A 14328-nucleotide genomic window follows, 5' to 3' on the forward strand; every position below is an offset into this window, starting at 1 on the left:
GACTCCTTTCACACAGCAAGCCTTTGAGTGCGACCCCCCCTCATATAAATTAAAAACACTTTAATTAATATATAATGCGTTATATATTTAACGCCATTATAATTGTGAGAGGCAAAGCAGGGTTTGGGGTGGAGGCTGACAGCTCGTGACCCCCATGTAATAACCTCGTGACCCCGTGAGAGGTCCCAACCCCCAGTTTAAGAACCCCTGATCTAATGCTTAGGGATTGTGAGGAGATCCCTTTTTATTTTTGCCCATCTGTGAAACCTCTGTGTGTGTGAGAGAGACTCATGGTTGTGTCATTCTATATCATCTTAGCTATGATGTGGTCTTAAGTCTCGCACATGTTTTTGTTTAGAAATTGTATAAATTAATACCCATGACATTTATCAAAGAACAATGTATTCTTCTTCCAGTATTCTGCAATTAGTACATTCCTTGAAAAGAGGGTTTTCATAGTGTCTTTACCTTCTCCCTAGAGAGATGAGAAAATTAGATCGATCTGAGCCTGTTCTTCAGGCCTTCCTTCTGATCAGAGGATTTTAAAATCTACTTTTATTTTATTTTGCCATAGCATCATAGGGTTTCCACTGCAACATCTGCTGCTGATTATGCCTTAGTTTCTCAATGCATAATGCCAAGAGGATCTGTTTCATTCAAGGACATGGCACTGATCCCACAATCCTACTCTTAAGTGGTGATTTTCTGAACTGAATCGTAATACTCTACTGAGTTGAATCTCTGAGTCAAAAATGAATTCTTATCTCTCTCCTTTCTGTTAATTCTGTCACAATGAAATGCTGTTCCTTTTCATTGCTCCACATGAATACAAAGCTAAGCTAAGAAAATGCATATTAATATAAAATTTGTTACTATTTGTTATTTATTTTCAAGGTTTATTATTTATTTCTGTGCTCTCCAGACAGCCTGGTTGCATGCCACAGGCCTCAAGTACCACAAATGTCCATGCAGGCTGGCTCCAATCTTTCTTCCCCACACATGTCACAGGAATGGGGGGAACTTGTAGCAGGCATCAGAAACCCATGTCCATGGCTCTTTGAACCTCAGCCTGTTCTCTAGTCTACCCAATGTTTTGACTCCCACTGCTCTGTGGCTGCAAGGTGGACTTCAGCCATGCTTCACCAAACTCCTGCTGCCTGTCTCCATAGAACAGTGCAGGGAACAGACATTGCAATCCAATTAACTTGCTTTTGTAGGGAAAGCTGGAAAGCAAGAGGCAGCTGATGGGCGGAAATGGTTGGACTGGGAGATACAAAACAAAATGTTGTATGTTTGACTGCAGGAGAATGGCAAAAATGCTGGATTATCTGGTATCTTAGAAAAATGCCAAATACCACAGTTGTGGAATCCAGATGGCCCTGACTAAGATGAATGGGGCAGTTCATACCTTCAGAGCTATTTTTCCAGGCTGTGCCAGCCTGGGCAGTTATACTGTGCTTACATTATCCAGATATTTCAGGAACCATGAGGAATGAGCATTTATTTAATGAAAGACATGATTTTAGGAGTGTAATTCTGCAGCAAGGGATGAATGCTGCAAAATTGTGGAATATATGAGCCCTGTTTATAGGCTCCCTCTGAACAGTAGTGACCATGAAGATTCTTTGTTTATTGAAAGATTTCCCAATTACCTCTCAAGGCCACTCATTTACCTGTCAGTTGTCACTGCTGGAGGCCTTTTCCATGGTTCCCATATGTTGGGTCCCCATTTCATCACAGCACGTTAACTTACTGCCACATCAGCTGGAAAGTTAGGCTATAAGTATTGTTGTGTAAGGATCCGTTTTTGCAAGGTGCACCCCAAGTATGAAGCTGGGCTGCTGCTCCTCAGCTCTGGCACAGGTATATCTGGTCTAGCTTTTGCTGAGCGCTTTGCTCCTAGCACATCCCTTCTTCTCTGCAGCCTACACTCTTTCTGCAAGCTACATCTGTCTCACAGTACTTAGTGGAGTCCTGGCTGAAGTGCAGTACCTTAGTGATTGAGGCAGTTTGTTCAGAATCATACCAAGCACTGCAGCATCTATAAAATAAGCTGGTGCCAACTGTGTCAGGGCCTTTGTGTACAGCCTGCCTCTTGAAACCTTCCTCCTGAGAAGCGACTCCAAAAGAAGACCCTCCTTTCCCCCAAACTTATCTAGGTAGACATTGTCCAGTCTAATATGGGTGTCGTGGCCAGTGCAGAGATCTGTAGAAGAACACAATAAGGTATGAGGTGGGAGGGAGTCCCCACCTCCATGCCAGCATCACCCTGCTCTTCTCTAACCTCTTACCTGGTATGGGAATAGCACTTTTTCTCTCCCCCAGAAGCCACAGAGTTTCATGGTTGAGCAACAGAGCTTGTATGTCCTCTCACGATAAGAGATCTTTCTGGTAGATGATGCCCAATTCCCACTACCCCTCTGCCCTGGGCACAGCGAGGTCTTCCTCTTGGAAGGATATCCCAGAGCAGTGCCTTGGGTGTCTCAGTGCCCTTCCACAGTCCATGAGAGTTAGGAGTAGGAGGAATGTTTCCTTGAGGGGGGGGAAGTCCCTCCCCAATTGGAAGAGCAAGTCAGTGTGTTTGCACATCAGATCTCTGGATCCCATGGAGCAGCAATATCTGAAGTCCTGGATATGTCTAAGACTGTCACTCATAAGCAGAAAGGTCTGAGGAAGAGGATGTTTCAGTCTCCATAGAACCCCTCATCCAAAGTTTGTTTCCACTCCATGAGGACCTTGCAGAAGTGGTGTGGAGATGAGCCATGGGGCACACCTGGTGTCAGCAGTCAGGGCCGTATTTAGGGGCAGGCAACTCAAGCAACCACCTGGAGTGCCGGGTGTGGAGGGCTCCAAACTTCTGTTCAGTTTGTGAAGGCAAAGGTGAGAAAAGTGGCCTTTTGAACTAAGAACTAAGATTAAGGTTCTAAGGCTGTCACTATTTAATATTGGTCCACCCAGTGTTGATGCACAGTTCAATTTCTTGATGTCAGTACATTTCAGTTATTCTTAAATTAAAAAGTTTCTATAAACTTAGAGGAAATTATATTTTTTTGCTTATATATCACATGAATAAATACAGACTTGTAGATCCTGGTGTGCAAATTTATCATATTATATGACAAGTGTAAATTGTGCATCAAAGTCATGAAATGTGCTACAAATTTAATAAAAAATAAGATATTCAAAGGTTTAACAAGTGGAGAGGAGGGGCCAAAGACACCTGAGGTGCCATTTGGTCTAGGGCCAGCCCTGTCAGCAGTGCCCAGTTTTGTACTGGGTTTTCAAATGTCATTATGACAGTTAGCGATCCTTCCTGCACTTAGTAATCTAAAAAGTCAGTCACCTCAAGGAGCCCTTTATAGAAAATTGTAATCATGGTCTTTTGTTCAAATTACAGAATGGATTTTCTGGACTGGCAGGATTTTTGCAAAGCTCAGGTAGACACACTGCATCTTTAATGACCACTTGTTTGGCTCCTTATAAAGAGCTTTGGCAAATGTTGTCATTTTTTTGCTATCTACTGTAAAAATTTAATTGGCAGTCTTAAAAAGAAACAGACTCAGTTCTTGTATAAACTATTATTTTATAGATATTGTAGGAGAAGCTAGGTCAGGGGTGGGCAAACTATAGCCCAAGGGCTGTGACCAGCCCTCCAGACATTTTAATCCAGCCCTCAAGCTCCTACCGGGGAGAGGGGTCGGGAGCTTGTCCTGCTCCCTGCGGCTCCCAGAAGCAGCAGCATGTCCCCCCTCCAGTTCCTATGCCTGCATGCTGCCCCTGCAGCTCCCATTGGCTGGGAACCACAGCCACTGGGAGCTGCAGGGGCGGTGCCTGCAGATGGAGCAACGCACGGAGCCCCCTGGCCACACCTCCACATAGGACCTGGAGGAGGGCCATGCCACTGCTTCTGGGAGCTGCTTGAGGTACGTGCCACCCAGAGCCTACACTCCTGACTCTCTCCTATGTCCCAACCTCCTGCTCCAGCCCTGATCCCTCTCCCACCCTCCGAACCCCTCGTCCCAGCCTGGAACACTTTCTTGCACCCTAAACACCTCATCTCCAGCCCCACCTCAGAGCCCGCACACCAAGCCAGAGCCCTTACCTGCTCACCAACTCCCAATTTTGTGAGCATTCATGGCCCACCATACAATTTCCAAAAAGTTTGCCGACTCCTGAGCTAGGTACTTTTAATATGTTTGAATCTCTGATATTAAATGTATACATGTAATATATGGAGACAAAGGATTTCATTGAATCCTTTCAGTAACATAGTGTAAGTCACTGGATACATCAACTGCAGGCTAGGGTACTGCAATAACTGCTCTTTCATCCTACCATTTTTCACAGTGGCTGGGATGTTTCCCTTGTGAACTTTACTCTAAAAACACCAGTTGGCTTCTATTGTGACTGGTGTCCTGTGTGGTTTTTTGCATAGTTATGGGCATTTATATCTTGATTGATCAAAAACTAGAGAATATTATGGTACCAAAGGGTTCAGTACTTGTCACATTCACAATTTTATATCAGGTATTGCATTATGATGTGTAATTGATCATGTGCAATGTTTTGTTTGCATGTATTATGAGGAACAAAGCCAAAGTCTTAAACCTCCCCATATATGGTGATATCTAAAAACAAGGCAGATGAAATCTCTCATTGAAGTCAATGTCAAAATTCTCATTGCTGCGAAGCCAAGATTTCGTCCAATATGTAGTGTAATTTAACTGGTGATTTCCAAAACATGCTCTTTTAGCAGAGTGGAATAACAAAGTATTTTTTGTTAACTTCCAAGATTCCATACCTTAGTTGTGCTGTCTTGTATCATAATATTGTAGAATTTTCAGTAATAAATCATATCATTTTCTGGGGGTTCTTTTACAATATAAATCTCATAACATCAGAGATTATTTATGTTCCAACATGCCCCATGAACAGCTCTTGTCTTGGCTGTATGTCTGTGAAGATAAGCGAAATAATCCTAAAAAAATGATGAATGCTAGTTTGACTATACAACACATTCCTAAGTTTAAGAGAGTTATGTTCGTAGCAAATATAAACAAAATCATAACCAAGTAAATTCAGCAAAATATTTTAGCAATAACAAAGTTGTCATGCTGCTGTTATGTTCTTGGGCTCGAGCATTCAAAAGAGTCTAAAGAAGTTAGGTGCCTAACTCCCACAGGCTTAATTGAAAATCGTAGCCTTGGTCTAGATTGAACAAACACATGCTTAATCAAAAATACTGTAGATTTGTAGTGTCATCATGCACTCATCATTATTTTCCGTTCCCTGTACTCTTCTGTACTTCTCTTAGGCTTGGTCTGCACTTAAAAGTTAGGTTGAATTACTACGTCAGCCAGGGCATGAAAAACACATACTCCAGACCAACATATCTATGCTGACCTAACCCCAGCGTAGACACACCTTTGTCGACAGAAAAATGCTTCCGTTGACGTAGGTACCATTGTTTGGGGATGTGGTCTTCCTGCACCAATGGAAAAGCCCCTTCTGTCAGTGTAGACTGCATCTATGCTATATACGGTTATGCCGGCATAGCTGTGGCGATGTAGCTGTGCTGATATTGTCTCTGTAGTGTAGTCATTCCCATATTCTGCTACTAAGATGACCTAGAATGATGTATTTTATAAAATGAATTTTGACTCCTGGCTGTTGCATGTGTGCATGCACGCTCTCTCTCTCTTTTTTTCAGTATTATAAAATTAGATGTGCTGTAATATTTTTGTTGGTGTTTGTGAATTTTTTATTGAGTGGAATATACTATGCTTTAAAAATAGTCAAGAATTGCAGTGATGTTTGTTTTGAGTTATTAGGGTCTACAATTAATTTCAAGGCCTTTGTGATCTCACAAAAGCTAAGTGGAAGTTGTCTTTAAATATTTTGTTTGCAGTGATCAAAAATTAATAGTGTATTAAAAATATATTGTTTTTTCAATTAGAAACGTCTGAAGGCAGCTGAAGCAGAAAGTAAATTGAAACAAGTGTACATCCCCACCTAGTAAGTATAGCAGATGTTTATGCTTTGTGACTTTGATTGATGAGACATAATGTATAGATAAAAAATGCACATCCCATTGTCAGAACACTAGTAAAAATGAAAGAAAATAGACCTGACTTGATTAATGCTCTGGATATATGTAAGATGTGCTAGATAAAACAAATATATTACAGTAACTCGATAGATACTAAGATTTTGATCCTCCTGTGGCTTATTATTTACAGAAGATTTTGATTGTGGATCTCTGTAACACACTCAGCATGATTAAGGCAAGGACTGATGATGGTACTCTCTTTGTGAGGCCCTTGTATTTAATTCATCCCTTTGTTCTTGTCCACCATTTTCCTTGAATAAGATAAATAGAAGTAAAACCAAAGAGAACTAGACTGGTTAAAATGCTGTGTGGATTGGTAATGTACATAATGTGCCCTTGTTACCATTTATAAAGCAGATTTTGCCAAGTAATCTCTTTAGAATCTCTCTAGGGTGCAGTTATATATGTGAATAAATGCAACATTTCAAAGTCTAAGCAATTGTTTGTTAAATCACATACTTTTATCTTACAATTATAGTTTACAGTATATTCTTAAAGCAGTTAGGTGATAAGAGAAGAAACACATTATGACCTTAAATGATAAGGCTATGGACAGCTCTAAATCCCTTCTCTGTGAACTAAGCCCTATTAACAAAATCTTTGATGTTTGTGTTTTGTCCTCATAATGTTTTTAGTTATTTAGCTTTTTGGATTTAAATGTAATGCTAAAGATCTGTTTTTGTAAACGTGGTTTATGGGAATGAGCAATAATCCATGTCTTTCACATTAATGATTTCCTCAGGGTTATGGGACTAGCAAGGATTAGGGGCAAAATTCTCCTTTGAGCTCTACACCATGTTCTGATATCCTATTGACATAAATGGAAATTCTGCACACCTGCAGAGAATAGAATATCTGAAAAAAGTGTAACCTCTGTAGAGTCCTGTGTAAACTACATACATTACAATTCCATTTTATATAGTGTCTTTCATGCAAACTCTCTTCGTAGACAGATTTAATAGTGGAAGGCAGTGGATAGACTGCAATAGATTTTAGCTTTTAGTGAATCCAACCTTTTGAAAATGTCTCAGTGAGTGTTATTTAAACCCCAAACCAGTACTAATAAAATATTTTTTTTAAAAAAGATGTTAATAATTTTAGATGATGGATAATTTGTGACATCCTAAAGTCAGAGTAGTATTCTGGGAATAATCATATGAGTGCGCAATCATCAACACTTAGTATTCTTAGCGCAGTTATTTTACCTATGTTGGTGGTTGTGGCAGGTAAATAATAAAAATAATAATTAGCACTTATATAATGCTTTCACATTCAACATCCTTGCAGCATGTTTACTGAATTCAATACAGAGACGTGTAGGTTGCACCTTGGATGTGTGGCTTTGAGCCCTTTTGCACTGCAGGTGAGTATTGACCCTAAGGGAAAGTAGGCAGTGTTCCCACGTGGGAACTGTCATACTGGATCAGACATAGGGTTGGTTTAGTCCAGTATCCTGTTTCTGACAGTGGCCAATAGCCAATACATCAGAGGAAGCTGCAGGAACACCAAAGTGGATAAATATGAGATAGCTATAGTACTTCTGCCTGGTTTGTGGGATATGCTGGTCCCATATAGCTCCTCTAGTACATGGGAGGTTGTTGCCAGATCCCACCACTCTAAGCTTTTTCCAGTGACTTCAGTAGTAGTTTGGTGCTGAGAGGGTATGTGAGATCCAACACACTAACACTAATCCTTCAGCCTTTACTCAGGAAAAGCACGTGTTGAAATCAGTGGGAATATTGCTTGAACTAAGAACTACTAAACCAGGCCCTACATTTCTTTGCTTCATTCCCTTCGTCTCAACAAATTTACTTTACACTAATAAAAGGTTGCTCATGTAATGACACTTTCACTCCATAAGAAATGTACTTCCTGGTTAGAATAGCATCCTTTTTATTTCAGACATGGTAGGGAAGTAATATTTTTTATTGGACCAACTTCTGTTGCTGAAAGAGACAAGCTTTTGAGCTATACAGAGTTCTTCTCCAGGTCCGGGGAAAGTAATCAGAATGTCACAACTAAATACAAGCTGGAACCGGCGACTCATGGGAGGCACACAAAGGGGGTACCAGTTAAAGCGGAGGGCGCGCAACTCCTCCCCACCCCACTCCCAGCCTGGACCCTCCGCAATCTCCCTGTCTCCTCCCCATCCTACGTTACCTTGAGGGGAGGAGGGAGCTCTGTCCTCCCGCTGGGCTGGCTCTCCCAGTACGTTCGGCTGTGGCCCAAGAGCCTCTCCCGAACGCTGCCTGGTGCAGCTGCCTGGGAGAGCGCCTGGTTACAGCCTACCCAGGCTCAGCTTCTGGGGACAGCAGCCGAGCAAGCCGGAGTCTTCCCTGCCCTCCCCAGCATGCTCAGAGTTGGCTCCTGTCCCCAGAAGCTGAGCCGCAGCCAGGCACTCTCCCAGTCAGCCTCTGTGCTGCACTGGGCATCGTCCCAGGTAGCATGGCTGGAAGAGGCTCTGGCCCTGCCTCTTCCCTTCCGGCTCTGGCCCCGCTCCTTCCTTTCCCCACCTGGGCTGGCTGCTGAAGGGGCGCTGACCCTTTGTGCCATACCCATGAGTCTCCCCTTTTGCCGTCATAGGACAAAGGAGGGTTAGTGAGTTACAGATTGTTGTTTTGAGACATAAAACCAGTGTCTCTGTTGAGTCCATGATTTTAAGAGTTTAACAAAGTTATGAATTTAAGCTCCTAGGGTTGTCTTTTGAAAGTGCTGTGCAGGTTTCCTTTGAGGATGAGGGCTGAGAGGTCAGATATGGAGTAATTATTTTGTGACTCTGTTCCATCTGGTGTTCAGCTGTGACACTGGGAGTATCTTTCCAGACCTGAAGAAGAGATCTGTGTAGCTCGGAAGCTTGTCTCTTTTTACGAACTATTACCTCACCCATCTTCTCTCTCTCATATCTGAGAACTAGCACAGCTACTCCCTACAAACAATAGCTTTCCGTTTTATTTTTAAATTCTCCTTTTTTTGAGTTTAGCATTTGGTATGTGCATTAATATTTTTTTCTGTGTGAACATTTTGTACCTTTTCTTAGTACAATAATATGTTGACTGAGAGAGAGAATTTTATTTCTGCTTTGGTAAGTAGGTCTCTGCCAGGCTATCCATTTACATGCAAATTTTCTCATGTAAAAATGAAAGCTGGGCAGACTGGTTCAATAATAATAATGCTACCTAGTTCTTGTATACTACCTTTTCATCAACAAAATAATAACAAATCCCCATGTGCTCTTATGTAAATTAGATGGTAAATTGGTCTTCTCCAAACAAGCCCACATTTACTTCCCTACCCACTCCATATCTCAAAATTATTTTACACAGACCAGACATTTTTGGACCCTGTCTATTAGAATCCACTTTTTAAACTCAGTACTGCTTTAGGGTTGTCTCCATATGTTCAAGTGTTGTGCTGTCTGGTGCTTTAGAGGTCCACTGTGCACTGGAGACTACAGTTATTGGGAAATCCCCAAGCAGCACAAGGTTTAAAGAAAAGAGCAGAGGTACTCGGCAAAGAACCTTCTGCTACTAGAAGAAAGGAAAGGTCCGTCTCTACCATCCTCTGCTTCTTCGGCTACTACAGCCAGTTGGGAGAGCAAGTTAGATCATCAAAGATATTGAGAGCCAATGTCTTTCGTTGCTGATAATTCAGGAATGCAGTCATGTGAAATGTATCGCTGTTACAGGTTATAAATCTTCACACATTTGTCCCAGTGGTGAATTCACCATTTTTTTCAACACAGCCTTGTCTTGATGTGTGAAAATTGATTTTGTTTTTCAAGAAAAACATCTTTGTTTTCTGTGCAGTGGCCTTTCTCCAAAGCATCATGTGATGGGGGGAGGCTGAATGTCCTAATATAAAACTCAGTGATGCCCTGTGTTCCAGCTTTTTACATTTAGACCGTAGTCTTGCAAAGCCTTTCATCAGCTGTTTATATAAACGTGTTTTTGTCTGTAAGCTAAACAATTTATTAGAGAAACACAGAAATAAATTTTGTTACTCAGAAGAATTTGTTACAGATGGTGCAGTTTATAAACCAGAAACACAGAATGAAATCTTGCTCATGTTAATTAACTGGTTATTAAAATATTTTCTGAGAGATTACTTTTTATTTTATTTAAAGCAACAAACCAAATCCCAATCAACTATCCAGCATCAACGGGAAGCCAGGTGCAGTGAATGGAGCTATGGGAGCATCTTATCAGACACAGACCTCATTAATAGGACGGGCTTGTGAAAGTTGCTATGGTAAGTAAGATTTTTTTTTTGTGCGAGTGTTAAGAGTGCAGTCATTTGAACATTTTTGAGGCAGTTTTTGCCAGTGCTAATTTGCACTCTTTGATAAAACAAATGTATTTGTTGAATCTGTTACCACATTCCAAGCAAAGTGTAGGTTGATTTCTTTTTGATAGTTAGAATTGAGAAATGCTGCATATTTAACTCTTAAATCAGAACCACACCACTGTAATAAATTAACTTCAATATTTTAGACCTATTTAAAAACTGTAATAGTTGTGTGGTTAGGGAGCTGGAATCAAGGTAATGTGCTGGAGTTGGTACAGTGATGTTTTATCTTTGGAGCTCTGTATTGAAATCCTGACTTTGGTCACAAGTGCAAATGCATTTTGTGAGTTTAGGAAGGTCCCTAGTGGACTTTTCTACATAGCAAACCTCACCACAGGACTTGGCACAAATGAGAGAGAATATGATAAAATTTGGCACAGATGGTGGTCTCAGCTCAAAAGAGGTCAAGGACTTAAAAAGACATGAGATATATCTTTAGAGTTGTGACCAAGCTTATGTAAAAAGTGCCCTCGCTGTTCACCTCTTTGTCATGAACACCAAATGCAATTTTAACAATATTTCATACAGAAAGCAAAATTAAATGTATGGTCGACTGTCTTCCAGTTGGGAGATTCCTCTGTGCAAAGCTCTTTGGTTAGGCCAGTTTTAGGTGTACTCAAAAGTAGACTTAAGGGGGGCTGGGATCAGGTCCATAAACAGTAGTTTTGTATGATACATAAAAAAAACAAAACTTTTGACCTTTTCTGGGTTCAGTGGCATTGTTTTCTTTTACTTCATTGAAAACATAGGAAATAAATTAGTCTTTTCCTAATGTTTAGGGATCCCAAGTTCAAAACTGATAGGGAAATTGATTTATTTTTCTATATTTTTTTAATTGTTTAAAAGACCTCTAAATCACCCTCAAGTAAGTTCTGTTTTTCACTCTGATAAATTTGTAGTGCTGCTTTTAATAATGCTCTTGAGGAATAGTAATAGCATATAGTGTTTTTGAATTTATTATATGTAATGCAACATATATCAATTCAGCTGTATTTTTTTCTCTTCCTTAGCCACACAGTCTCATCAGTGGTATTCTTGGGGTCCCCCAAACATGCAGTGTAGATTGTGTGCATCTTGCTGGATTTATTGGAAGAAATATGGTGGCCTGAAAATGCCAACTCAGACAGAAGAAGAGAAACTATCTCCCTGTCAAACCACAGAGGTAGGATTATGTAGGCAGATGTTTCTGATATAAATGTGACACATTTCTCAGAAGTTACTGTGATTTAAAATGTGGTATGTAATGTTTCTTGAGCCTCTGCTGAGAAACTGAACATTTTATACTTTTTGTGGTATTGAGTTATTAATATTTATTTCAGATTTGACTGTGCTCAGTGCTTTACAAAGCATAGAGTGAAACATAGTGTTTTACTGGCCCATATGTTCTACAGTCTAAAGGACCAGGGCAGCAAGCATTTACTCCTTTGTATAAAGTTACTCCCTTACAAAATCCGTCCCACTGTACTCAGTGGACCCTGAGTGAAAGTCACATCTCAGCAGAGATCCACCACAAGATTTATGCATTACTGAAGCCTAATTTTGAAGTCTTTAATAAGTGGTGCATAGGCCTTGAGCTGTCTTTCTGCAGAGGTGAATTTCACCCTTCAACTTTCCTTGTGACTGGGATCCTAAATAAAAAAATGTCCTTCATGCATCCATGGTGGGTGACCAGTGTCACCTTATCAATCAAATGATGTTGGTATCTATAAAATGCCAAAACTCAAATCTTTTTATATGGCATTACATATTTCTATGGTTAGTCCTCTGGACTTCTCCAAACTTCTGGTGAATTCTGCGTGGTTATTTCTGATGCGTAAATACAAGGGAAATGACCTATAATGTTTCTTCTTCAATTGTGTAGGAAAATGCTAATTTCTTCATTTCTTTTTCAATTTTGGTCATTTTACTAAAGAATCTTAGATGTCTCTTGTTATATTTCACCATTGGTAATGAGATTTTTGGTAGCTGTTTGAGACTGTTGTGGTTGTTTTTGTTGCATTTTAGTTGTGTGTATTTTATGATTTTTTACAGGATCCCCGTATTAGAACTCATATGTCGCGCCAGGCTACACAGGGTACGCCAGTCCGTAACACTGGTAGTCCAAAGTCTTCGGTGAAAACGCGCCAAGCTTTCTTCCTTCACACGACGTGTTTGACAAAACTTGCCCGACAGGTCTGCAAAAATACGCTCCGGTTGCGGCAGGCAGCAAGACGTCCCTTTGTCCCTATTAACTGTGCTGCCATTAGGGCAGAATGTAAGATGTTTTTAAATTCCTAGCTAAATGTGCTGTGCTTCCAACCATTTTCTGTCTTTCATTTTATTTTCTTTTTCAATAAACATTTCTTGTCTACAATTCCTTTTGTTTTATTTTTTCCCCCCAAGATCTAAGTTTACATTTGTCCTGTGTATCACCAACAAATTTAGACAAAGGCTATCTGTTGAGGAAAGATTTCAAGCTAGTTTTATGAAAGAAATGGGAATTGAAAAGGGGATATTGCAAATGGATTAAGAAAGAGCATCATCTCATCCACCTATATCACATACTGTCATAAATGTTTTTGCTAGTATCAACAAATATCATGGGAACCTGGTGTTCATGTTCTGTAACACACAAGCCATATTTCCTACGAGGTACAGTGAAATATGAGTTTGCTTTTAAAGCATTTATTTTTTGCTTTTCACAGCTAAAGATACAGGGCTAGATTCTGCTACCCTTACGCAATTTGATTTCAATGGGACTTTTAAAGGAGTAAAATTCTGTTCATCACATAAATAAGGATAGCAGAATCTGTGCCTTTTATGTTCACTTAATATTTTTAAGATCATGATGGCCAAACTTGCTGTTTAACCAAAGTTTTACTTTTTTCATCCATTCTTAAATTTTAGTTTTACACATATTTCCATACTGTTTTGGGGCTTTTGCTGTGTTCTTGTAAAACAAAAAACATAAAGAACCTTGCTGCATTAGTAACTTAATGAAAGCATATTTAGCCAGAGTGAACTTAAATAGCTTTTTGGAGGTGAAAATATGAGAAATGGCTGAGAAATGTTACAAGTGAAAAGGTAGTAAATTAATGGCTTCTGTATGCTCCTGTGTGTTTAGAGCCCAATCCAACATCCACTGCAGTTATTGGATACTTCACTAGGCTTTTGATCATGTCTTAAATGTATAATTTAATGCAGATACCACATGACTAACTTTCTCAGCTTCCATGGGACGGTATCTTCAAAGCTTGCATTTGGTGCATCAGTATGGAATGCATTACCACATCATCTCACATAACATCAGATCTAGCAGAGAAAGAGTTAACAAGATTAGTCAGCAATGCTGGGACATTGTTACTTACATTATTAATGAAGATAAAAGTTTTGAGAATTAGAACTGATTTTATAAGTGTAGTTACTGGATTAAGGCAAAAGTAAGGAATAATTTTCCACTAGGGTTTTACATTGGGATGTTAATGTATTACTCTTCATGATAAAGAAATCATGGGTTTAAATCAATTCTTGGATTATTTTCACTTCCTCTTCATTGCCCACACTCCAACAGGATCCAACCGTGCAAACATCCATAACTTGATAATAATGCTCATGGGAGTAAAGTTACTCACCTGGATAAGTGTTTGCATGATTCAGCCTAAGCAACAAATTCTGTTTGCTTTACTCATGCAAGTCTCATTGGGCCTAATTCTTCTTTTCCTTAAACTGGTGTAAATAAGGAGCCACTCCACTAAAGTCAATGGCGTTAAAAACATTTTAAGAGGAGAATCATGCATCCATTGTAGAAGTAAAGCAAGAATGATTTAGCTCTGTGCTTCAATTGTGGTAGGAGAGGCAGATGAAGGCTGAAATGTGTTTAAATTTGTTATCCTTAA

General features: G+C 39.9%; 1 protein-coding gene across 1 annotated transcript in view; it reads left to right on the forward strand.

The window, feature by feature from the left end:
* The window catches only part of MTA3 (metastasis associated 1 family member 3), a 203865-nt gene that overhangs the window by 138640 nt on the left and 50897 nt on the right, over positions 1-14328 (forward strand). Inside the window, exons 10-13 of the mRNA XM_032774365.1 lie at positions 5957-6015; positions 10233-10357; positions 11464-11615; positions 12485-12707. Coding sequence (XP_032630256.1) covers positions 5957-6015; positions 10233-10357; positions 11464-11615; positions 12485-12707 — 559 coding nt within the window. The remainder of the gene's footprint in view (positions 1-5956; positions 6016-10232; positions 10358-11463; positions 11616-12484; positions 12708-14328) is intronic.

The sequence above is a fragment of the Chelonoidis abingdonii genome, chromosome 3 (genome assembly GCF_003597395.2).
Source record: "Chelonoidis abingdonii isolate Lonesome George chromosome 3, CheloAbing_2.0, whole genome shotgun sequence".
Classification (NCBI taxonomy): Eukaryota; Metazoa; Chordata; order Testudines; family Testudinidae; genus Chelonoidis; species Chelonoidis abingdonii.